General features: G+C 31.6%; 1 protein-coding gene across 10 annotated transcripts in view; it reads left to right on the top strand.

Moving 5' to 3' along the window:
* Window positions 1-24,567, top strand: part of LOC148620136 (coiled-coil domain-containing protein 33-like) — a 49,399-nt gene that overhangs the window by 12,692 nt on the left and 12,140 nt on the right. For 5 of the 10 annotated variants that reach the window (XM_088580722.1, XM_088580721.1, XM_088580723.1 and 2 more), the window contains exons 2-18: window positions 117-419; window positions 4,565-5,085; window positions 5,631-5,654; window positions 6,210-6,376; window positions 7,298-7,431; window positions 7,956-8,065; window positions 8,761-8,865; window positions 9,748-9,839; window positions 11,022-11,142; window positions 11,763-11,895; window positions 12,466-12,599; window positions 13,831-13,848; window positions 15,823-15,894; window positions 17,461-17,718; window positions 19,260-19,310; window positions 22,825-23,021; window positions 24,319-24,345. In XM_088580722.1, coding sequence (XP_088436848.1) covers window positions 146-419; window positions 4,565-5,085; window positions 5,631-5,654; window positions 6,210-6,376; window positions 7,298-7,431; window positions 7,956-8,065; window positions 8,761-8,865; window positions 9,748-9,839; window positions 11,022-11,142; window positions 11,763-11,895; window positions 12,466-12,599; window positions 13,831-13,848; window positions 15,823-15,894; window positions 17,461-17,718; window positions 19,260-19,310; window positions 22,825-23,021; window positions 24,319-24,345 — 2,438 coding nt within the window. In that variant the 5' untranslated portion in view covers window positions 117-145. The remainder of the gene's footprint in view (window positions 1-116; window positions 420-4,564; window positions 5,086-5,630; window positions 5,655-6,209; window positions 6,377-7,297; window positions 7,432-7,955; window positions 8,066-8,760; window positions 8,866-9,747; window positions 9,840-11,021; window positions 11,143-11,762; window positions 11,896-12,465; window positions 12,600-13,830; window positions 13,849-15,822; window positions 15,895-17,460; window positions 17,719-19,259; window positions 19,311-22,824; window positions 23,022-24,318; window positions 24,346-24,567) is intronic. The other 5 variants (XM_088580726.1, XM_088580729.1, XM_088580724.1 and 2 more) reach the window with 5 other exon arrangements.

Consider the following 24,567-nt stretch of genomic DNA (forward strand, 5'->3'; position numbering starts at 1 on the left):
TGTATCAATTAATCATCATGAAATATTTCATAGTATTCAAGTACTCAATCAATAGCAAATTATGTAAAAGATTATGTTCTATCTTAAAGTGATATGAGGATTTTTTTTATTTGCAGATTGATCCATGAAGTGATCTCCCTTTATAATGGATGCATCAATTTTACCCAGAGTTGATGACAAGGCTCTGGAGTTCGAGGTCAATATCCAAGACGCACAGTTTAATTTGGAAGGGAAATATTTTCTGCGCCTCTCAATACAAAGCTTACATACGAAGGATTACAGTAAAATCAAAATAAAGGAGACCGGGTTTTCAGAGTTTGAGAACAGATATGAAGGGGAGACAGATACTGTTGCCCAAAAAGAGACCACAGCTGTTGTAAAATTCAAAGAGAAGAAATTTACCTTTAGATTACCAAAAGGTTTGTATCTGTTCAGAAATGTACTTCCTTTAGTGATTTGCCCATTATGGATTAGCATAAAAAATTGACATACTTTCTAGTGATTAGAATTTGCAATTGAGTGATTAATGAATTGTTTTCTAATCCAGAAATTCTACTTGGACCTTAAACATTTGAAAAATGAGGTGATTTATTTTGAAGTTTTTCTAGCTGTAGAATTTAAGGGGAAAAACAGGATTTAATTTGATTTAAAAGAAAAAGCAAATAATGACCAGGATATGAGAAGCATGGAACTAAAAAGTAAAGTGAAACCTGTCTTAACGAAACCCTTCATGTCAGAATTTTGTTACTTATGGACCTAGGATAAGGGACACAACTCTTACAAGTCATTGAAATAATTGCATTTACCATTTTACATCAATCTCATGTAAGGATCAAAGTAACTTTGGCTGATTTCATTCTGTTTCAAATGAGAGCTTGATAGGCTTTGGTGAAATTGAATATGATAGAAACATATCACTGATTTCAAGAGTTATGTCTTTTACCCTAGGTCTACCTCCTTAAGGCAGATGTTTGGATCAAACAAGTTCAAAATACATTGTAACTTACATGAAGGTATTTTGGAAGATGTCTGGTTTGTAAAGGTTTACATTGTATTAAGCTTTCAGTTATTAAAAGACAGTTTTCACTGTAATATGAAAATAATCTTTGACTTTGATCCAGTAGAATTGAAAATAAGTCTTTTTTAAACTTAGTGCTAATTCCTTAAACTTGAACGGTTAAGAAACACCATTAGCATACAGAATAAATTAAACATAAATTTATTTGGATATTTTGACTTTAAACACCTGAGTCATATGATTGTCATATTGTCAATAATAGCGTTCTCGGCATATTTGGTTAAGATATATTTCAAGTTTAGTTTGCTTGAAGTTTAATCAACACCATTTAGGGCCATCAATCACTCTATTAGTATGTACCTAGTAGAACATTGTGGGAGAACTGAAAATGATGTTTCATTGTTGTCAAAACAAAGATGTCAGTGTTTCTAAAAATTGCATGTATACCTACAGGGGTAGAAATAAGGAAAAAATGTAAGCTGGGAAGTTTTGTCTAAAATGATCTGGCCTGGAAAGAAGATTTCTTGCCCTTCTGATGTGTTGAACAGAAAATATATAAAAAAAAAGAAATAGGTTGTCCAGTGGGCAAACTATGTTTGACTTTGACTTGCCTATCATAAAATTTGTTTGCCTTAAACCAGCAGGAGATCGAGTGCTTATTTCAACACATATGCGCTATATGGGCATAGCATGTAACAGTTGCTGAGCATACTGAAAATTGTTCTGTAGCACAGGATAAATGAAAGTTGAAATGTACTTGTCCAAAGGACAACCAAATTTTCACAAAATTTCAATTTAGACACCTTTCAGAAAAATCCATTATTTCTTTCTAACTTGTAACTTTACCATCAAATTGCCTGACAATACAAGTTTTGTAGAACTTAAATGTCATTTACTCTGTAACAATGATCAGTGGCAGATCTATGGAGTCCCAGAGAATGGAACCCCCCCCCCCTTCATTAGTTCGAAGATTTTGTTAATTTAGTGTGAAATTTTGGTGCAAATATGCAAATAACAGCTTGGAAACCCCCCTTTTCAAAATTTTATCTTGATCTGCAACTAGACTTAACCAAACTTTAAAGTCAAGAAGCGTGGTCTTTTTTTATATAGCACACTTGCCCTTCTTTCAGGAATGTAAAATGGAGAACTTATCTTCTAAGAATTATGCATTTATATACTATATATAATTGCATATGCATTGAAGTTTTGAGATTGTCCTATATAGGTTACAAAAGCGCAATTATGTCTCCTCGGTATTCAGTCAGATCTTTACTCCAACATGCAGCCCAGTGGAAAATACAGAAACGTTCATGATTGGCGGATAATAAAAAAGATAATTCCATGAAAAAATTGTACAAACAGTAAGGAACCAAAATTATTGAATATGAAAGCTAGCAGCCCATATATGTTTATTTTATGGAGCACTTAAGGCTTAGGGTGGCTACTGAAAAATTTATGTTTGAAAAAGTATCCCCCTTTTTGAACCTTAATTTACAGGCAGAAATGCTTCATGACATGGTGGTTTTTATTTCAAAATTTAAAAGCTGTATGGGTGTATTTTAGCAACATTGCGTTAGATTAGAGAAATTTCACCCAGATCTATTTTTAGATTTTAGTGGAAGTGAGGACCCCCATACGGAAATTGCATTTTGAATAATTGCGCTCTTGTATCCTATCATAATGCTTTTTTTATTACGAAAATCTCTTAACTCATACTAGAAGATTCATTGAATTTTTCAGATGAAGGTATTGTCTGTGAGTTGTTGCCTTGGTTCATTGAAATATATGTTATTATTGATATATTGATAATATTTTTTTGAAATATTTTCATATATTCATTTTTTGCATGATGTTTATTTTTATGTTTCATCAACATACTTAAGTAGTCTATTGTACCCCACTCAAAGAGTGGATGGTATATTGGAATCCCCATGTTTGTCTGTCATTCTTACCACCTGTCTAAATTTTGTCGCAATTATCTTTGCCCTAAATAGATGGATTAATTAAAATTTAATGTGGGGTTTACAAAGATATGGCATACATTGTAAGTGATTTTGGTTTGCATCTGATATGAACTTCCTAAATAAGTGGGGGTTTGTGTGGCAACCTAATGTTGTGTAGCTTGCCTGACTAAATATATATGTTTCAAGAAATTTTCAGTTTTTAAGATGAAATGGCATGTTTTTACATGTAAGAAAGGCCATTCAACATGACTATAATGCCATGACGTTGGACTCCCTAACATGAGTATTGAATCACCTTGTCCAATGCATCATTCCAAATTTTGTCATAATTATTTCAACTTCTAATGGATGGATTGATTACTAATTTTATGTGTAGCTTGATATAGATAGGACATATGTTATAAACAATTTTCATTGCTGTCCGATATCAACTTCCTGTAAGATATACCTTGCATGACAAAGCATGCAACTTTATGTTAGCCTTTATATATATACATATAGGATATTCCCTTGGCTGTTGTTTAGAGGGACATGGACACATTTCTTGTTCATTATTGAAATAATCTAATGTCAAAGTAGGCAACATAATTTTTGACTAAGTAAGATGTTTGCCACTGAGGATTATGCTTCTCTCACTTTCAAATAAAATCTCCAATAAGTATGATAAATTTCCTAGCTGTCCAACAAATCAATCAATCAAGTTACGGATAGTGAATAATGTTTATTTATGATTTAAATATTATGAAATTTTTTTACATTAAATATTGATTATGCAGACAGTGGTCTGGATTAAAATTTCTGGATATTTTGGCCCCTTAGGGAACGTTGTCTTGAAAATTAACTTTCCGACAAACCAAAATATAAATGCAAAACATTCCCTAAGAAAAATTTCACTGGCAATGGATAAGACCAAGAAAAAAGATCCCTGTGTCTCTGATTAAATGCTCTAAAAAACTAGGGTCAGTAGGTATGCAAAACTGTTTTTATTTTTCCAGTTTTTGACTTGTGTAATGATGTAGACTCATTCAGACATTAATTGTGCTTTTCAGAAAGGAAAAAAAAACAAAACAAAAAAGACTTTAGAGTGGGCACAAAAAATTAGGGTTGGTAGAGTTTGCAAAAACACAGTTAGTTTTTTTATGGCTCAACTGAAAATGGGAATTCTAGAGCTCTGAATTTTCAACATATGCATTCTTTGTAGTATGAGTATTTTATGCTGTATTTTCTGTTGGAATTTTATGTACATGTACCTGTACCATGTAGAACAGAATTTATAAAAAAAAGAACATCAATACTGTTTGTCTACACAGGAAAGTACTTTTCATGTGAAATTCATGTTAAACGAACTTCAATTTTAAGGTGAAATTCACGTAACACGAGTTTCATGTGAACAATTTATGTGAATTACACGTGAAGGCTTGATTTACCTGAACTCCATGTGAGCAGCATCACAAAGTTTATTTGCGCAATTCTTGTCTGAAGAATTTTAGAGATTTTCAATTAAACTTTTCTTCTTAAATAATTATATTAGAAAGATAATCTCCTCAAAAATAAAACCATTTTATGTTTTCTTTTATTGCAGGATTTTGTATGAATGATAAAAACCATGATGTTTACCTACTTGTGGAAGCATTTACAAGACCTAAACTTGGTGCCAAAGGTAGAAAAGTTGGCGAGGGAAAGTTTGCCATCTACCCTCGACCAAATGCCCCAAGAATCAAAGTTGATGTTGAACCGGGTGACAATTTCTATAATTATACAGATGTATTGTCACTGCTTCGAACTGTAAGTACAGACAGCGTTCAGATGCATTGTGGGAGAATAAGATGCACTTATTCATTACGTGAAGTACCTCAAAAACCAAAAACTCCACAGCTGACTCCACCTCCTCCAAAGTCACCTGTCAAGAGAGCTTCACCAATGCCGAAGCAGAGAAGTCCTGACCTTCGCGAGAAAGATGATGGTGATAAATACAAGTCAAAGTCATTGGGACCTCCCACCCACAGAACTTTATCTCCAACAAGCTCCTGGGGTGGAGATAATATTTCTACTTTCAATGTGCCATCATCACCACCCCTGCCACCACAACTTGAAGGAAAAAAGGTCTGTACACTGTTTAGTTGCTCTTTTGTAATTTGCTCCATATAAGTTATTAACAGAATTATATTTAAAGGACAGTTAAAATTAATGTTTTTAGTATACAGATGTATGTGACACAAATGATTTCTGATGGTGAATTTCTGGTATTAGTATTACTTTAAATTTTCTGTGCAAAACACACATTTTGCACTACAGGATGTATTGGCTTTTTAAAAAATGTTTCTTTGCATGCTTAAAAGTTGACAAAGCATGATTACTTTCAAAATTTTAATATCAACATTCAGAAATTATCAAATTTTGAAAAACCCTTCCCATGGAAGTTTTACAATCAAGAAATGATAGTTATGAGTAAAAGTTTTTTGTCAAATGTTATGTTGGGACTAGGTTTTTATTTGAATAAGTTGGTTTTAAGATTGAAGTTTTGCATCACATTGTATTTTCATGCACCACAAAAAAAAAGCAATGATAATTTAGTATAAATATTTGTCTACAATTTTATTGTTGGTAATTAATGTTATTGAAAATGTGTTCTCCCCTCCAATCTTCAGAGAATCAGGTTTCTTTTGGATAAGGTACATTTTTTATTCTTAAAGTTTAGTTTTTTATCATTGTTTTTCTTTAAAGATGTTTAATACTCTTCTTTTAGTTTGCATTGAATTTTTGCATGCCCATATTTTTAATTGGTATGTTATAGTATTCCACTATCTGTCTGTTTGTGTGTTTATTCATATGTGCAATAAGTAAAAAAATGCTCAAATGAAATTAATGTTTGCCTATGATGAAGTAAGCTGTTTTGTTTTTTATTGTTTTTCTCAGATCCTTTAGTTTATTCCCAAAATCTATAATGTCAAGCAAAAATGGTTAGTCAAAATTTCAGTGAAAAGGAGACTTCAGGGAATCCTGAAATTAGATTTTTTTATGAAACCAGGCCCTGTCATTTACAGATGTCTCACACATTATACATCAATATTGTTCTGATTTTTTATCATCTGATTTAGTCATAATCTAAAAATAATGGTTGTCAATTGAAAAATCTATGACATGGTTCCCATACTAAATTCTATGCTCTGTTCAATTTAAGTTACATATTTTGTAATAAAAATACAAACATCAATTGATTTACATAGATACCTGAAGATCCTATTCCAGACAAAGACAGACGGACATTTGAGATTGGTAAAAGTTACAGACATGTAGCTATGAAGGGTAAAGAACAGATAGATGTAATTCTTCATGGTGCTAGCAGCCTACCAAATACTCCTGATGGCTCTACTCCTACTCCGTATGGTGTTATGTAAGTATCCAGATTATTCTTTGTGCCTGAAAGTATTTACTATTTTGTATTTATGTTATATGCCAGTGCATTTGTCACCAGATCCATTCTTTTTTCTATTGTTATATCCTTTCGCCAATGATGGAACTTAGCAACACTATTCTTATACCATAACATATTTATGAAAACACCAAGTTCAACATTCAAAACCCGTCAATAGATTTTCATCGTATTTTTTGTAAAACCTAGGCCTTAGCAATATCCTTAGATCCCAAAGATGTAAAATTTGTCTTAAGGGAGCAACACACACCAACTGACTATCATAGTAACTCAGTACTTTGAGCAATCTGAATTGCTTTATATTTTAAAGGTCATAGGTGAAAGGGTCAAAGTCACTGTCACAGTGTCATTATTTTACAAATGATAGAAAATTTAAATATTCTTCATGTCAATTGTCTAGTTATCTACCTTATTTTCTGCAGTGAACTATGTTACTCACTGTAACATCTAGAAATTAAGTGCTATTCTCTGTAAGAATCAGGCAGTGGGTGAATCATAATGTAAAAAACGTATTTTTATAAAATTTTATTCAAAATTTTATCTGAAATGCAGAAATTGCATTCATTTCTTTTTTAAATTGTCAGTAATTATATGAAATGCATCATAATTTCATCAAAGGGAGATAACTCACTTTCCCAAATTATTCTATTGTGACTTTGAACTCACTTGTCTGCATCCCCTGACTTCTTCTAATACAAAGGAAATGTCAATTTGTTCATTAGACCATAAACTATGTGCTGACTATGTTAAATTTATGTGTTTTTTTTCTTTTCATAATTTATTATTTTTTAGTTTGCCTGATTCTTACAGATTCTAGCACTTACAACTGTGTACAAATTTACTATAGTGACCCTCAGTTTACAAGATTTTGATACTTTTCAGTAAAAGTAAAACAGATGATGATAAGAACGCCAAGACTGGTGCTGCCACCCATACTTCATTGAGGCCTACGTCTGCTCCGTCCTGGGAAGAGTTGGTCACTGTCAACATGGATCAGGATACTGCTGCCGATGAAGGTACATTTATTATTGTATAGTGTTATAATGTATACCACAGAAAGGAACGAAATATCAGGATGCAATGTAATCCATTCTCCTCTAAAACTGCTCAACCAAATATCAAGAAACTTGGTAGAAATGGTATCTTTTGCTTTGCTTTATCAACTTAGTGTTTCATGAATAAACAAGCGTTTCTTTGTTTCTTATTGAAGCTCAATATTTAGTAATATCTCAATAGACTTTTCTTTGTGGTTTCTACATTTTATGAAATGGGATAGACAATATGTTTTTGAAGGCAAAAACAAACTTTAACTTTTGTTGGAATGTTGACTCTTTGAAATTTCCCTAAATATGTCACTGATGCAGCTCCTTTGAACCGACTCAACTGAATCTCAGAAAACATGAGAGGTAAAACAGTATGGAATAGTAATTATACCCCAAATGTATCACTACTACCAGAACCTTTTTAATTTTTTTTAACAGGGTATAATGCAAAATAAAACTTTGATTTTGAAACTGATTTTTGTGTATTTTGTTCTTAGCTCTGGTGATATTAGCAGCTGACTCACCATCCAAAGAGTTACTGGTGAAGTATGAAATCCCTGTATCATACCTACAGCCATTCCACCAGTATCATCTAGAACTGGTCAAAGTAAGTTATTGTCTTCCCAAAATTATCATATTCTACTCTTACAGCAATTTTCCTACGATTTTTTTATGTTGTGTTTTATTTTTTTTTGCCTCTGCCTTTAAAGGGACATACTGGTAAATTCAGATCTGCTAAATTTTTGAACTATTTTAGGGAATGGTGGGAAATTTGCAGTTTCAATGCATTATATAATGTGAAAGTAATTTTTGTGGATTAGGGAAGAAAAGTAAGTCCATTGATTATTTAGTTCATGGTTTTGAGGTTTCAGTATGCACATCAGTGGAAATCTCCTTTTCTTTGGGAACCAAATTTCATGGCTTGGCCTACCCACAAAAACCATGAAAATTGGTACCCCATGAACAAAAGTACTTTCACAGTATGCAGGACTTTCAAAAGTTTAAGGAGAATGCAAAATTCAATAAAGTAGGCTGTGAAAATTATGATGTAGCTGGAAATTGCTTTCTACCACCTACTTTTGAATCCACAGTTTATGACTTATTACTTAGCTTCACATAGACTTCCTGTTCAACAAACAGTATTGTTTTTACTTTAAGAATCGCAAGGATATCTTTGTTTATATACATATTTTGAATGTCATTAAAATTAAGAATACCAGTAAGTTTATAGAAATTAATGTACATTTTGTACCTGTCATAAGGAGGCATTTGAAGATTGGTAGTTTCTTTATAATTTTCCAGCCTGTTAAAGGAATACCTAATGGAGTACGTACGTATGTCACCATCACCAGAAAGCCAGTCCATTTACCTAAAGATCCTTCATCGCCTGACTACATGGCTTTAGAGGTAGGCTACATAGATTGGTCATTAAAAGAGACAGTCATTTGAGAAGCATGTTTGCATAAACTGTACATTAATGATACTGTAAATTAAGAAATTATTATTTTTTTATATTTAAAATTGCAAAAAAATGTGATGAGCTTTAATCAAAATCAATAAAACTCACACTGTGGAATTTTTAACATTAAAACTGTTGTTGGATTATTCTTATATCATTATAAATTATATCATTTTCAGCCAAAATCATAATATATTTAAAATTTACAATAATCTTGAAATGCTCTACCTCCTTAATTTTCATCAGTCATTATTCAAATACAGATAATAAGCTATTTTTGTGTTGGCATATTTTTTATTGGAATAGGAACTTAAGGAGGTAGATCTAGGATAAGGGACACAACTCTTTAAAAATCATTGGAACGTTTGTATTCAACATTTTACATCAATCTCATGGATCAAAGTAACTTAGACTGATTTCCTTCTGTTTCAAAGGAAAGCTTGATAGGTTTTGGTGAAATTGAATATGATATAAACATATCACTGATTTCAAGAGTTATGTCTCTTACCCTAGGTCTACCTCCTTAAATCTTCCACGTAATTATTGTTTACTTTACTGTACCTGTTATTTTGGTTATTTCATGTTCTTCGTTGCGCGTGTCTGTTTTTCCTGTCCTCACTTCATCTTTGGAAATATTCTTTTGATTACCATTCAAATCTTGGTTCTGTTGATTCTGTTCTTTGTTACTCTTTCACACAATTTTTCACCATGTTGTAAAAATTATAATTGCAATTTACTACAATATGACGAAGATTGCAATAATGAATAAATGTACCGAATCAATTCTGAATTTTCTGACTTAAATGCTGAAAATTTTCCTGTTATTTCAGGCCACTTTAAGAGCAGTACAAAAGCCATTACAGACAGCCAATGGACCATTAGTAGCTGTAGCCAGGGTGGTTCCTGATTACTTCAACTACAGGTACTGATAGAGTACAATACACTCTACCTATAACTCACAACAGTATCAGCTGTAAATATAACCCAAAGATTCTTGGCACTATATAAAGATGAGGCTCTACCAACTGAGCGAAAGCAGTACCCCACTAGCTCGGCACCTGGACCAATTGGAAAATTTCCCTCATTTTTTTGTCGGGAAATGCCAGACATCCGTCTGTCCGTGTTTTCTGCACTTTTTTTTGTAATGCTTCTACCAAATAAGTTCTTTTTTGGTATGTGGCCTTATTATGAAGAGTTACAGATTAAGTTTGACATTGGTTATGGTTGAATGATTTTTACGGAAGTTATGGCCCTTGGACTTAGAAAATTACAGTGAATTTACAGTTTTCCACATTTTTTTTGTAATGCTTTTACCATTTGATTTTATATTTTGTATGTGGTCTTACTATGAGAAGTTACAGATTGACTTCGACTTTGGTTATGGTTGAATGATTTTTACAAAAGTTACCGCCCTTGGACTTAGATTATTTCTGTGAATTTAAAGTTTTCCACACATTTTTTTGTACATGGGGGACATTTAAACAATGTTATTTTTCCTGTAAAAGCACTCAAAAAATGTCTGCATTACAGATGGTTCAGGATAAATTTTTATAGTTTTTCATTTGCTTTCTGGATGTATTGAATATATTTGAGGCAAAAATGACCAAATTGAAAAAAAAGATGTGTCACCTGATTCTTTCACAGAATGGTACTGAAGGAGGTAGACTTTGGGTAAGGGACACAACTCTTAAGAATCATTGGAACGTTTGTATTCTGCATTTTACATCAATCTTATACAAACATCTAATTAACTTGGATTCATTTTATTCTATTTCAAAAAAAAACCTTGAAAGGCTTTGGTGAAATTGAATATGATACAAACATATCACTGATTTCAAGAGTTATGTCCCTTACCCTAGGTCTACCACCTTAATATATTTCATTGAGAATTCGACTTTGTGGTTTGACCAAATTACAAATACCACAAAAATTGGTACCCAACAAAAAATAGTTGTTCAACATTTTTGTGTAAAATATAATTATTTAATTTGTGTTTAGAATAGCATGCAAACTTTATGGGATAGAATATGCATATCCTGTCACATTTTCAGAATTTAAAAAAACACAATAATTTATGACTATGAAAATTTCTGAATATTTTCAGGAGCAACCAATTACTTACCAACCCCAGATCAGCTGGTGTGACCATGCACAGCATCATGTTCCCTAATCCTCATCCATCATCCTTCAATGTTCCTCCAAGAAGTACACATGGATACCCTCAGGTAATCAATTTGCCTCAAATAGCTGGTATGGCCATGTACAATATCATGTTCCCAACCCTCATTCGTCATCCTCCAATGTACCTCCAAGTAGTACACATGTTTATCAACCTCTAATCAACTGATTAGGTTAAACACTTTATCATTCAAGGTTCTTTGAAAATTACACTGTAGTTGAAAGAGGAATGCATGAATCTTAAAAATGGGTGGTCACTGGGTTAGGCTATGAAAGCCAGTGATAGACAACTTTCTGTCTTGAAAGAATGAATACCATTTCTGTGCAAGTATGTCAAAATTATTATGTTTAAAAAAAGAAGTTTTTAATACAAAATCTCTTGTTAACAGTGTCATAGTTATAAAATTTCCACTTCTGTACAACCAGTGTAACTGTCAGTCTGTTCATCTCCATGCCAAATGATAACTCAAAAAATATGTTTAGTGATTTCAACAATTTTTGGGAAAATATCTTATGGATAATAGTTATGCTATTTATTTTTCCTTTTGAGTGATGGGACCTAAAGCACCAAAAAAAAAGTGGGTCAACTGGCATATCTTTGTTTTTAGTACGACTGTTTTTTATACCTTTATATGCATTACTTTATGCGTCAATTTTACCATTCCAGATAAGTTTACCAGGCCGTCCAGATGTTCAACCAGTCTGGAATCATCCCTATCTATTCTGTGAAGACAGAGACAAAGCTACTATGTTCACTCCTAGTGCTGCTTTAGTTATTGAGTATTATGAAGCAAGTCTAGGTTTGTACTTATAATGTACTGCAGTTCTTGAACTGATCCACGCAACGATTTGACGGATTGATGACCGTTGATTGATTGATTGCTGACGGATCGATGACCGGTGACCAATCTGATCGCAGTTTTATTATGTTAAATGACATAAGATCTGTTTTAAGTAAAAGAAATGAAAAATAAAAGTATAAATTGATGTTTAAATATATAACATTATTCAAATATGTGTAAAATTGACAAAGAAAACAAAAAATCCCATAAAATACATTGACCGCTCTGTGGTCACATGATGCAATCACCAGTTAAAGGGATCGGTCTGATGGATCGATGATTGACCGGAAACTGATCGTTGATCGATGACCGATCGCAATTTTTGTTGCATGGATCGGTTCAGGTACTGTATGTTAATTCATGTATATTGTATACTCATATTAATATTGTAATCCAATAGACAAAATATTGTAAAGTGCCTTTGCAATTTTGTTTGGTCAACTGCTAAGTTTGGTAAATTTGTATGATACACATCATGTCTTTCATTACAAGCCAATTGAACTATAGAATTGTCATTGTATAATGTAGCTATGTCAGACCAGTTCTGGAAGATGGTCAGCCCAGTTGGGTATTCCTCTATACCACTTGACAAAGAGATGTACACAGAGTTAACCAATAACAGGGCTAAACATGGTCTCAGGGTGGAGGGTATTCCTGTACAGGTAAATATCAGCTAGATGTCATATTCTATTTAAGAATTGGCAATAATAAAAATTTGTCTATTGAAAAAAAAAACATAAATTTTCCATGTTCATATTGTTTATTGCGGGAAGTGCAATAAACAAAATATGCACATGGAAAATTTATGTATTTTCAATAGACAAAATTTTTATCATAGCCAATTCTTATAAATTAATTTTAAAACATATTTTTTATCTTTAAACATGAGAAAAGTAGCTCTGAATTTTACTGAATAGAGGCATGTCAATATTTTTTTTATCCATTGATATATAACAAAATTATTGTAACCAATCAGATTACAGTATTTATCTCAAATTAATTTATTTCTCACTAAAGCTTGATCTTAGATCATGGAACTATTTTTGTAGATGTTGTTCTACTGTGAATCTCAATAAAGCAATAGAGATTTATTATTCTATTAGAAATAGATATTTTCAATCATTGTAAATTAGAGGAATAAAATATTTTTGATTTATAATAAGTTTGATGTAAATTTTTTCGTGGTTTTGAAATTTTATGCATTATCTCCCCTTTTTAAAGAAATAAAAAATTATTGTTAATTTTCAATATCAATACGAATTTAAAAATAAAAGAATGTTTTTTTTTCTACATTGTTTTTACTTTTACATTGAAATAGAATTTCCCAAAAAATGCCAGCAACTTGTCAAATGAATTTGAAGTATGAATAAGTAGTGTGCCGTTGAGGAGGGAGACCTAGGGTAAGGGACATAACTCTTGAAATCAGAGATATGTTTGTATCATATTCAATTTCACCAAAGCCTATCAAGCTTCCATTTGAAACAGACTGAAGTCAATCCAACTTAGTTCAATGCTTACTTGAGATTGATGTAAAATGCTGAATACAAACATTCCAACGATTTGCTAGAGATCTGTCCCTTATCCTTGGTCTACCTCCTTAAGTCATTATACATATAATGATAATCATCTGCACGCATTTACATGTGATCCTTAAATTGATTTTCATTAGAAGTTTGCCAGTGTTTTTCATGGAGCATTGACAAAATATAAACATTATGTATTACCAATAACTAAATAGATCTACTGCATGATGAATGAACTCATTATTCATTATTTTTGCATGAAAAATAATAAATTTTTGCTCATTATGTTTATGAGAATAATCATATTCATATTTAATCAAGTGTTTCTTGAAGTATGTACATTGAATTCAACATTTCTGTATTATGATAGTCATTTGGTGATCAGAAAGTAAGTAATATACATACATTGCTCGAGTGATACAGTTTTATAGTTATCTCCCCTTATTCCTTAGAATTACATTTACATATACTTTGTTCTATATCAATCAATTCCTTCCTTTTCTCGAATGTGTAGTCTTTTATATAGTGTTTGCAACTTTTTTTATAGCTTTTGCCATCACCTGACATCTGCCGTCATTGCCATCCTTGTCCATTAACTTCTTTTCTAATCTTCCAGATTAAATTTAAAGACAGGTCTACAAACACCAAGAGCATAAAACACATCTTTCCAGAACAGATTCGTAACATTCTTAGCCATGTCCAATACCTTGTTTTTACATAGCAAGAATGCTCTAAACCCACCTAAATTGTTCAGAATAATTTTAAGTATGTCTTGCTAGCCCCCTGTTTGCTAAAGCCAAAGTCTTCTCACCCAACCCATTTTTCAGTATGTAATAAATGATGGTAGGTGGACCATTCTTAGTCCTCCTTTAATAAAGTCTGCAATCAGTGTTTTATGCCTAATTTTCTCAGTTGATTCCAAAATCTTTGAATGATTTAGGATAGAAAGAAACTTTCTACTGATGAAATGATACAGATGATTAGGCATACTAAAGTATGCCTTGGGTTGAAGTTGTAGCCAATGAAAGGTAAAAAATAGCCATTTTTACAGTTTGGACCGTAGCTGACACAAAAAAGGTTTCAATTGCTGGAATATTTTCTATATTCCTGACATCATATATTAATAAGGCTAAGAATCAAGTCCTAAGTGAGCGATTCAGGCTCTCTTAAATGCCTAGTTTTGCAATAGTAAAATAATGTGTATAGTTTTTTTCTTCTCTTTGAAGCTAGAAGTTGCATATAATTTATTGCATTGTGTATCTTTTTGTGCATTATATTTCTTTTCTGATTTTAAGTATACAGTGTTTGTAAGAGGGACCCATACTGCCTTGTCTGTCTTTTTTTCTTTTTATCTACAAAAATGATTTTACCACATTTTTTTCTGCTTTAAGTACATATTACATAATGTTTATAAGGCTGTTTGACTTGATAAGGGATAGTTTTTGTACTTGTTTTTTTTACATCCTTCATGTCTATTAATTTCATCTGTCTATTTTGTTCTACAAAATTGTGAATGTTTACTTGTATATCAAACATTGAAGAAATAATACCTTTCTGTAAAATTACAAGAGTTATATCACATGGCACTAAAAATACATGTTCCACTACAAACTAATATTTTTTATTTACAGTAACTGTCAAAATTGAACTTTGCACCTTTTGAACTTTTAACCCCTACTATGCAGGTCCAATGTTTCCATGGTCCAAGTTGTGACATTCTCACTAGAGTTTATCCAAAAAATAGGACCATCTTCATGTATTTTCAATCATAATAATAATAATAATAATAATAGCAGTAGTGGACTTAATTTTGAGAGGGTAACACAGTTAGTTTACAGAGGTTTCATTAAGAACCGGCTACTGTCAAAATGTAGCCAGTTCAAAAAGTGGAAATGGATGGTTCAAAATCACAATGGGCCCCACTCCCCCTTTTATACATTTTGAAGGTATAGATGGTCCATTTTCTCTATTAAGCCTGTTCACTGAAAAGATAATGACAGCCCTGAGTTTACAAGAACTAATCTTCCCTAAGGCCCTCAAAAACAATAGTTTAGAAATTGCTTTATAGTCTTAGCATTGAACATCATAGTATACTTAAATAATAATTTAATCAAGAAGCTTCCAAAATTGTTTTACTTTCAAGTTTCAACATAATTATAAATAGAAATGCACATTGAATGATGTTCCTAAAATATCTAGAGATAAACTGCTCTCTGCCGACCTACTTTTCACTACTAATAAAGGGTAAAAAAATACATATATGTAATGATTAAATGCTAATGTTTACAGGTTGTGAAATAAAACTTTTAATTTTCAAGTTTATTTTATAATCAACTTAATTTTTTTATTCTTTTCATTTTAGGGGACACAGTATGTGACTATAGAAGGGAAGCAACCCACTGTAGGGATGATTATGAGACTGATTACTACAAATGTAAGTGGAGCATGATAAAGATTTGATATTATACCCACACTCAACAAGCGGGTGGTGAATTGAAATCGCCTTGTCCATCCGTCATTCTGTCCCACGGAATTTCGTTGCAACTATCTTGGCTCCATGGATGGATTGATTTCAAATTTGGTGCATGGCTTTAAAAAATAAGGGATATGTTGTAGGTGATTTTGTATTTTGTGTTTTGCCCAAAATCAATTTCCTGTTTAGTGGAACTTATGCATTTTTCACTTTATAGAATCATAAAGAAAGTTTTCATCACAAAAATATTAGTTGCCACTTGACACATTGATTTCAAATGTGGCATGTGGCTATACAGAAACATAGATGGAGCATATGTCATGAATGGTTTTTATTGCTGTCTGATATCTACTTCCTGTATGAATGGAAGTAAACTTTTTACGACAATGCATGCAACTTCATGTTTGATATATAAAGACAGCATTGTGGGTTTAGAGACTCAAGTTGTTTTTGGTCTTGCGCATGATTGCTTAAGTGTGCATGTTTGTAAGAATCAGGCTAAAGGGAAAAAATCAGAAACATGCATGTCAAAAACCCACCGATTTGACAATGTAATATCACTCAAGGATACTTTCTCTTTTTGGAAATAACACTATTTAATATCTACATCACTGGCTTTGCTCAGAAATTTTTCATAGAATGTTAGAAAAATGAGGCCTTTGACAGAGTTATCTGCCCTTGAAATGTTCCTTTTTAGTGCATTTCAATGAAATTGTAACTGAATGGTCCAGCATGATATGGAAAAAAACTTGTCTGTTTACCTTGATTCTGATGGTGCAAATAGTCAAATCACACAATCAAAATAATGGGTTTTTTTTCATACCACGTTTCACCCACTGCCTGATTCTTAACGAGACTGACACTTAATCATTCTTTACTTCTTATGCCATACCTACACTAGTAAGTGTATTCTTTAGATGACAAAATTTTAGTTCTTTTCCTATGATGGACAGAGCTATTTTTAATTCAAAATATCATTTCACTTACTTGTTGATGCATTGCTATGTTTTTTTATATGGCTGATGTCTCGACCAAAATATATTCTGATGGTAATATGAATATGTGAGACTTCCTATAACACACATTGTGCATCTGTGTTAAAAGATTATACAATCACTTTCTCATCTACATAAGTAATTTCTGATTTACATAACTTCCGACAGACCGATTTTGTGTCTTTCGATCATGCGCTTTAGAGCATGTATATATATAGGACGTCACTGACTCTCCATCCATAAATTGAATGTTTGTAATAATGTTTAACTTTTATGGTTTCCGCTTGAATTTATTCACATTTCTGTTCAAGTACATGTTGTGTGTTAATTAACACATATACAACAAGAATTTGGGACAATGCATATATGGGTGTTCTCTATCTGTTCAACTTTTTGTGACCTTGACTTTGATACGTTGATTCAAAGTATTGAGTATGGTTACGTTATGAATACTGATTAATAGACCAATTGAATATTAAAAAAATATTTTCTGTTTTATTGAATATTTTCTTCTTTTTTTTTCTATTGCCAGAACCCTGAGAGCATGGTGTCCACGAGTAATGTAGACAATTTACCAGAGTTAAGCATGTTCCCTCAGCCTCAGGGTTACTACCGATCTTCTTCCCCCGATGTCATGCTTATAACCCACTCAGATGACCCTGACAACACCACATCTATAAAAGACTATTCGCAAGATGTTACTGTTGACTCTCAAGTATTGATGGAACCAGTCAGGGAACCAGTAGGTCCAGCTTATTACCTGAAGAAGAAGCACAAAAAACCTATGTCGGTGAGTTATTGAAATTTTTTTATTATATTATCCAAAATTTTCATTTAAGCTGAGTAATTTGAATTGAAGGTGTTTTATTGTTTAACAGTATAACTCTCTCTTTCAACTGAATGTAACATTTTAGTATTGTTTAAAATGTAAGTTTGTTTTTGCACTTCAAAATGTTGAGGAGCATTAAGATTTTTTGTCTGTGTGTCTGAGATACCTTAGATTTACTTTGAAGCATTTATGAAGAAGGCAGGAATAACATAGTATGCAAGTGCATAATCATACACAGATGTGACATAATTAGGGGTATATAGTGGTCATCATGTCAGTCTGTCTGCCCATTCATTTGATAAAATACTTTTGACTGCATAATACAGGTCAAGTGAGATTATGGTATTTATTTCACTAACCATTCAGAAGTTATTGCCCTTTTTCTCCTCAAAACCTTAAAAAGTTTGGGTTTCTTGGATCCCTTAATTTTTATATGACTGCAAAAAAATATGTGGTCATATTATGTTATAATGTTTTTTGTCGTTGTTGTTAACTTTTTTCATTTCCATGAGATAACTTTAAATGTAGTGAACTAAATGTCATAAATTTTTGATATTTTGTTACTACCTGCTAAAGGAAGCTTGCTATTGAAAATTGGGTCACTGCACCCTACCCCTACCCTAGGTAATAAGCTGGTGTAGTAGATGTAGAAGGTTTATTTTGCATTCAATTTTGACAATTCTTTTTTTTAATTTTTTCTTATAAAATTCTGTTTTAAAAATATTTAGCAGATTTGAAATATGACATTTAGCACATTTAGTCAAAAAGGGCCGAAGTGGGCTACACTGTAAAATTGTAATTGAAATTTTTCTTACCATTTCTGAATCACAAGGGGTCATTGAGGCCAAGAACGTCATTTTGGAAAAACTATTTTTTTTAAATTTTCATCTGATTTTAATTAAATTTTTTTGGTAAAATGTTCCTCTTTACAAGGGCTTTTTAAAAGAAGTAGGCTAGCAAATTTAGTCTAATAAAAACTGTTTTTGAGATATCGCTGTACATAGTGATCCCTGAAAGGAGAACTTTTTACTTATCGGTAAATTGAATTTCAAAATAGTGTACATTATTGTATCCAAACCATTTTTTTTTGTCCATAATGAACTGTAAGTCCCTATGTTTAAGTGTGACAATCATGTATCATGTGCACCTCTCCGACATTAGTAATATGAATTTCCTCTGACTTGGCAACTATTTGGCAATTAAAATGTACATGTACTTAATATTTCCATATACAAATGAAAAAAATAGAATGTTGCAAGGTCAGAGGAAATTCTTACAACAAAATTGAAGGTTTTTGAAACTGTAAAGTGATTATAATCATACAAAATTGAATAATGGGACTTTTATGCAATTCCTTTGGCTAAAAGATGGGTTTTAATCCATCCTTCTAAATTCTACTTTAATTTCTAAGTTCAAGCAAACTGTAATCTGTTATTTTAGTTGTTTTAGTGGCATATCAACCAATTTACATATGTTAAAATATGACCACATCTCTTATACAGCCTCCAACATTATATAGAGTTTACAATCTACCAAGGTTTGACGAAAATAAGGTATTTGTTTAAATGCATGGTGCTAGTCTGCATGTTAAAATAATGCTTTGGTTTGACATACTTGAAATAATCCAGTTTTGTTTGTCATAAATACTTTGCTGAGTGTAATTTGTTTCTGTTGCATGAACTTTTGTATTAAAATAAATTACAGTTTTTCAGCTAATTTTACAAATGAAAATCTGATTATAGTACAAATTATGTATGGTGAATGTTGGTCAAGAGGATGGGCAGGTGGTGAAATTATTTTTGTAACACTTTTCTCATCAACTTCTAATTACAGCCTCTTGATAATTGATTCCAAGCATCAGGTACGGATTCCATATCATTGGATCTGAGTTCAGGCCTGTCAGACATATACTTCCTGTTGAATGAAATTTTGTCATTTCTGTCTTTGACCCTTTTATTTCACTTTTGAGTTACATTTCTTTATGTTTTTGAAATTTAAATTTTCTTTTCTCTATGTATTCTATACAATGGTATTTTTTTTCCTTCATTCAATTACAACTTTTGTTTTAAATTGTTGAAACCTGAAATTTCAGAAACTAATCAAAGATTTCCAAGTTTCAAATCAATGGACTATTAAAGTAATAGAGGAAAACCTTCAGTTTTCAAAGTATCAATGAAGTTAAAGTCCAGGAATTTTGAAAGTCCTCAGTCAAATATTTAGGGTCTCAGATTTCAGACCTACACTAAATTGATGACTTTAAAAAAAAATTACTTCACTACAATACTTGAATTTTCTTAAAAGAACTCAATACCATATTCTTAATTATAATGCTACTGATTTTTTAATAGGGTATGTAAGTCTGGTTCTAGTTTCAGTTTTCCTTCCAGAATTGTATTGAATTCGGAAGACCGATCTGCATTTTATTGTTTACTTCCAGGAGTATGAAGCGCTGCACCACAATGCCAAATTTTCTATTTTTATATCTTTCTTTTTTTTATCCTGTATAACTAGATATTTGTCATTTTTAACAGTATTTTTACACAGAAAGATATTTTGCTTTTTATGTTGAACTCAGTGCTATGTTAATGACGAATCTCAATACATTTGAATGGTAGACGAGGACCCATTCTCATAAAACTGTGGAGTCACGTGACGAGACGTACATACCCTATTGCAACATTTAATGTTGAGTTCCAAATAACTGTGTAAAATCATATTTGCATTATTGCAGTTTAGGGCATTACGATCCCCTGATCTTTCTTTTGTGCCATATGTTTGTCTTTCAGATTGCTTATTATACAATTAATTAAATACGACAAAAATTAAATCTGGTTTCCATAATATAGTTGAGTGGGTTGGTTTTTCACATATTAATTCTCTTTTTTCAAAATAATTACCTCAAAAACATTTTATATTACATACCTGTTAACCCTCCATCATTAGGGGGAGATTCCCTCAAAATTGATGAAAAATGTAGAATCTCCCACTTAAAAATGTAAGATTTGTGGCAGATTTTGATTACAATTACTATATTTTCTATGAAAAAGACTAAAAAAATTGATTTTTTTCTTTAAAAAAAACATTTCCCACATCAGTCTGTGCCATTTGGGGAAGAATCTCCCACTTATTAACAGGCGTGATATTGAACAGAAGAAAGTTCTTTAGAGGGAAAATTTTAATAATTTCTTAACATTTAAAAAGACAAGACATTTATTGATCCAATCAAATTACCCCTTACAACTACCTGTTGGAGTTTCAAGTGTAAACATGTCCCCAGTTACTAAGATGTTCAAAGTAAACACTGGGTTATTTATAATACCTTTCATGAGTTTATATTCCCAATCCTATTGATTTTTTACCTGTTGAAATTGGCCGAAACCATTATGATGAATTATTAATTGGAGAAACAATACCTAATGTCATGGTGCATAAAAGAAGTGGCAATCAAACAACTTACTGATGTGAGAAATTTTTATTGAAAAAGATCAAAAGGTGCCTTTAAAAGAGAATACACAAACTTTGACATAGGATTTAATTAGTGACAGCCATTCAGGATATTCTTGTGTACTTTTTAGAAGTTATTAAACTCTATTTAACTGCAGATTTTTGAAGTTTTGCCAAGTAGACTAGATCTTTAATTGTGTGATAATAATCTAATTGTGGCAAGAAGGGATTAAAATTTTGGAACATTTGAGGATATTTCAGTCAAACTTATTCTTCCAACATGGCTACTATGTATTATAGGCCTTATACAACAGAGGTAGGTGTATCTTACTTACACAAGGAAATTTTTATTTATTCATGTGGAAGAAAGTTTTAAAAAGTTTAAAACTTTCATTCTTTAGTATGTTTTTTGGTGAATGCACCATAAATATTTAAAGTAGATTTTTGTGTTTAATTGGCTAAAACTACTAAAGTATTGTTTTTTTGTTAATATGCGTCATGTGTGTCATATATGTACATGTTAATCAATATTATTACTCTATGGCCTAATTAGTACATTTATATTTAACGTAATTAATATTTTATTCTATTCAACAGGTTGGGAACAGTTTGAAGTCCTAGAATTAAGGTTACTCCCCCTTTTTGTGGTTCTACCCCTATAGTGTTTTTACTTTTCACCCATTTTAACAATATTAAGTTTTTCTAATATGAAATATTGGTAAATGAAAGGAATATTCATGTACTTTGGAGTAACTTTTGACCAGAGAAAATATATTTTTATTCATTATTTCTAAAGTTACAGACCAAAGTAAAATGCCGTATTTCATAGCCTGCAACTTTTTAAATATCAAAATAAAAATGTAACTTCTTCAGTATAGATGCTTCTTATAAAATAAATGATCCCACTTTTAACTGAAATATGACATTTTTCAAATTTTCTAATTTTATAAGGGGTAAAAAAATCCACCATATTTAGGGTAGTAGTGTGAACAGGGGGTTAACCCTAGTTTCAGGACTAATTCCAAGCTTGTTCAAACTTCTCAAAACGTTGTACATTGCTATATAATGTGTATGATGTGCCTGTGTGGAAAATTAATCCAGATTTAACCACTTCTTGAACACTTCAACTAGTATCAGATTGTAGCGAAATTTGATTTTCTGAAATGCTGAAATAAGCAATATTGAAGAAAATGTAGATGTCCTCTTGATATTCTTTGGTGATTTTTCTCATAGTTTGTCCTAATTTGGTTATTGTGAGTAAATTTTTTTAGGACATCATAATTTTCAACTTTTCATTTATTTTGTTTACAATTTTTACAAGTCTTTTACACTGAAACCATGAACAGACTCTAGGGCCTAATCTAGACATTGATGACACAGAGAAGTTTTAGCAAATTCTGTCTGAAAAATAACAATATTGACATTTTTATCAATGTAATCTATTCCAAAAACTTCTCCCTGTCATAGACAAACAGGAGAAGTGAGTACAAACTAGGAGAAGTTTTTGCTCATTTTTCCCTCTATATTACATCCACAGTGTGAACATTATGATAGTTGGTACCCCACAAACAGTAGTACAAGGTGTACTATTGCAATGCTTAATTTTTTTTCAATACACTTCAGCCCATAAAAGATGGGGAGATGCCTCCATATGAAGCGATGGAGACTGTACTGCCAGAATACCAGTATATCTTTGTGGACCCTAACAATAGCCATAATCAACCGGTACAAAGGAGAGCTGCGAGTCCAAGACGAGAAAGGCCTGCTCCTCCTGCCGATACCACAATGCCTGGGGGCTATGGCACTTCAGTCAGTGATGGGTGGGTATTACCTCTTAAGACCCTATACATTTTGAATTTGCTGACAATACTATGATAAGGTGTGTTTTAAACCCTTTTGTCATAGGTGCAGGATAGTCAGTGAGCATGTTTGACATATACTTCTGTTTTATAGACTTAGGGTAGTAAAAAAGAATTTTCCTTGCAGAAGTGTATATTGGGCATGCACAAAGAGGATTCTGCAGTCTATTGAACATATGAATACCTGTTAACCCTCCCATGTTAGGTGGGGGGAGACTCCCACAAAATCAATTAAAAATTAAGAATCTCCTCCATAATTTATGAGAGAAAAATGGGAGGTATTTTATTTAAATTACTATATTTTTTCTTTGAAAAATACTAGAAATTGAATGTTTACTGTACATCAAAAATTTGTTTTTATGTAAAATCTCCCAACATTAGAGAATGTCAATGGAAGAAAATCTCCCACATAAGCTGTTTTGAAGGTTAACAGGTGTGCATATTCCCCGTTTAACATTGTTTCTCAGTATTTATTCTTGAAGCATATTGATGTATTTTTGAACCACTTATTGATTTAAAAAAAATATTCATTTGTTTATCATTATTTGTCAGTGTCAACTTTTTTCACAGGATATTAAATGTTAGTCTTCGTAAAAGTCAGGCAACATGGAAAAAATCAAAAACATGCATGTCAAAACCTCACTGATTTGACAATATAATTTCAATCAATGATAATTTCTCTATTTAAAAATTAAAAAGACCACTACATGTATTTGATCTTTGAAGCACTGGATTTTTTCAAAAATTTTTCAATAGAATGTTAGAAAAATGAGGTTTTTGACAGTGTTATCTGCCCATGAAATGTTCATTTTAGTGAATTTCAATGAAATTGTGTGCAGCTACAATATAGGGACTCAGGAGTATAAAATAATTTTGGTAATTCCCTTTCAAGTTTCTACCTATTGAAGAATGTTAAACAATTTCTTACTTAATCTTTGTTAGTTTCAATCCTAAGAGGTCCTTATTTCATTAGTCCTCAACCTATCTAAGTTTCTTGATTTTTAAATTGTCTGAAGTTTAAGAGATGTATTGACCAAGGGAGATAACTCACGATCTTCACTAATTCATCAAACCAATTCTTTGTAAATTTTATTTTCAAAGATTTATTGGATCAGGTGTGAATAATACTTTTTATTTGACAAATAAGCTGATTTATTAAATACAGAAAGATACATGGATTTAATTTTGTTTGCTTCCAAGTTGTTTTTATTAAATTCAAAAAATCAAATGTTGGTGTAAGTTTATGAATTCTTTGTAGAAGATACACCTCTTACTATGCAACAAGGTATATTAAACTTCACCCTGCATGAATACTATACCCCTGATTTTTATTTAGCTCTCCAACTATTTATATTTATTGGAGATTAACTTATATTTTGCATGATAGACATTTGTAGAAATTTTGATTCTTGCATGTCAAGTTATATATTCTTCATGTATTTAGATAAAGATAATTAGATACTTGTATGTATTTCATAGTAGACCTCTGCAGAATTTTTCTGTTGGA

This window comes from Perna viridis, chromosome 4 (genome assembly GCF_037379345.1).
Source record: "Perna viridis isolate PV_CMFRI_1.1 ecotype Kerala chromosome 4, ASM3737934v1, whole genome shotgun sequence".
Classification (NCBI taxonomy): Eukaryota; Metazoa; Mollusca; class Bivalvia; order Mytilida; family Mytilidae; genus Perna; species Perna viridis.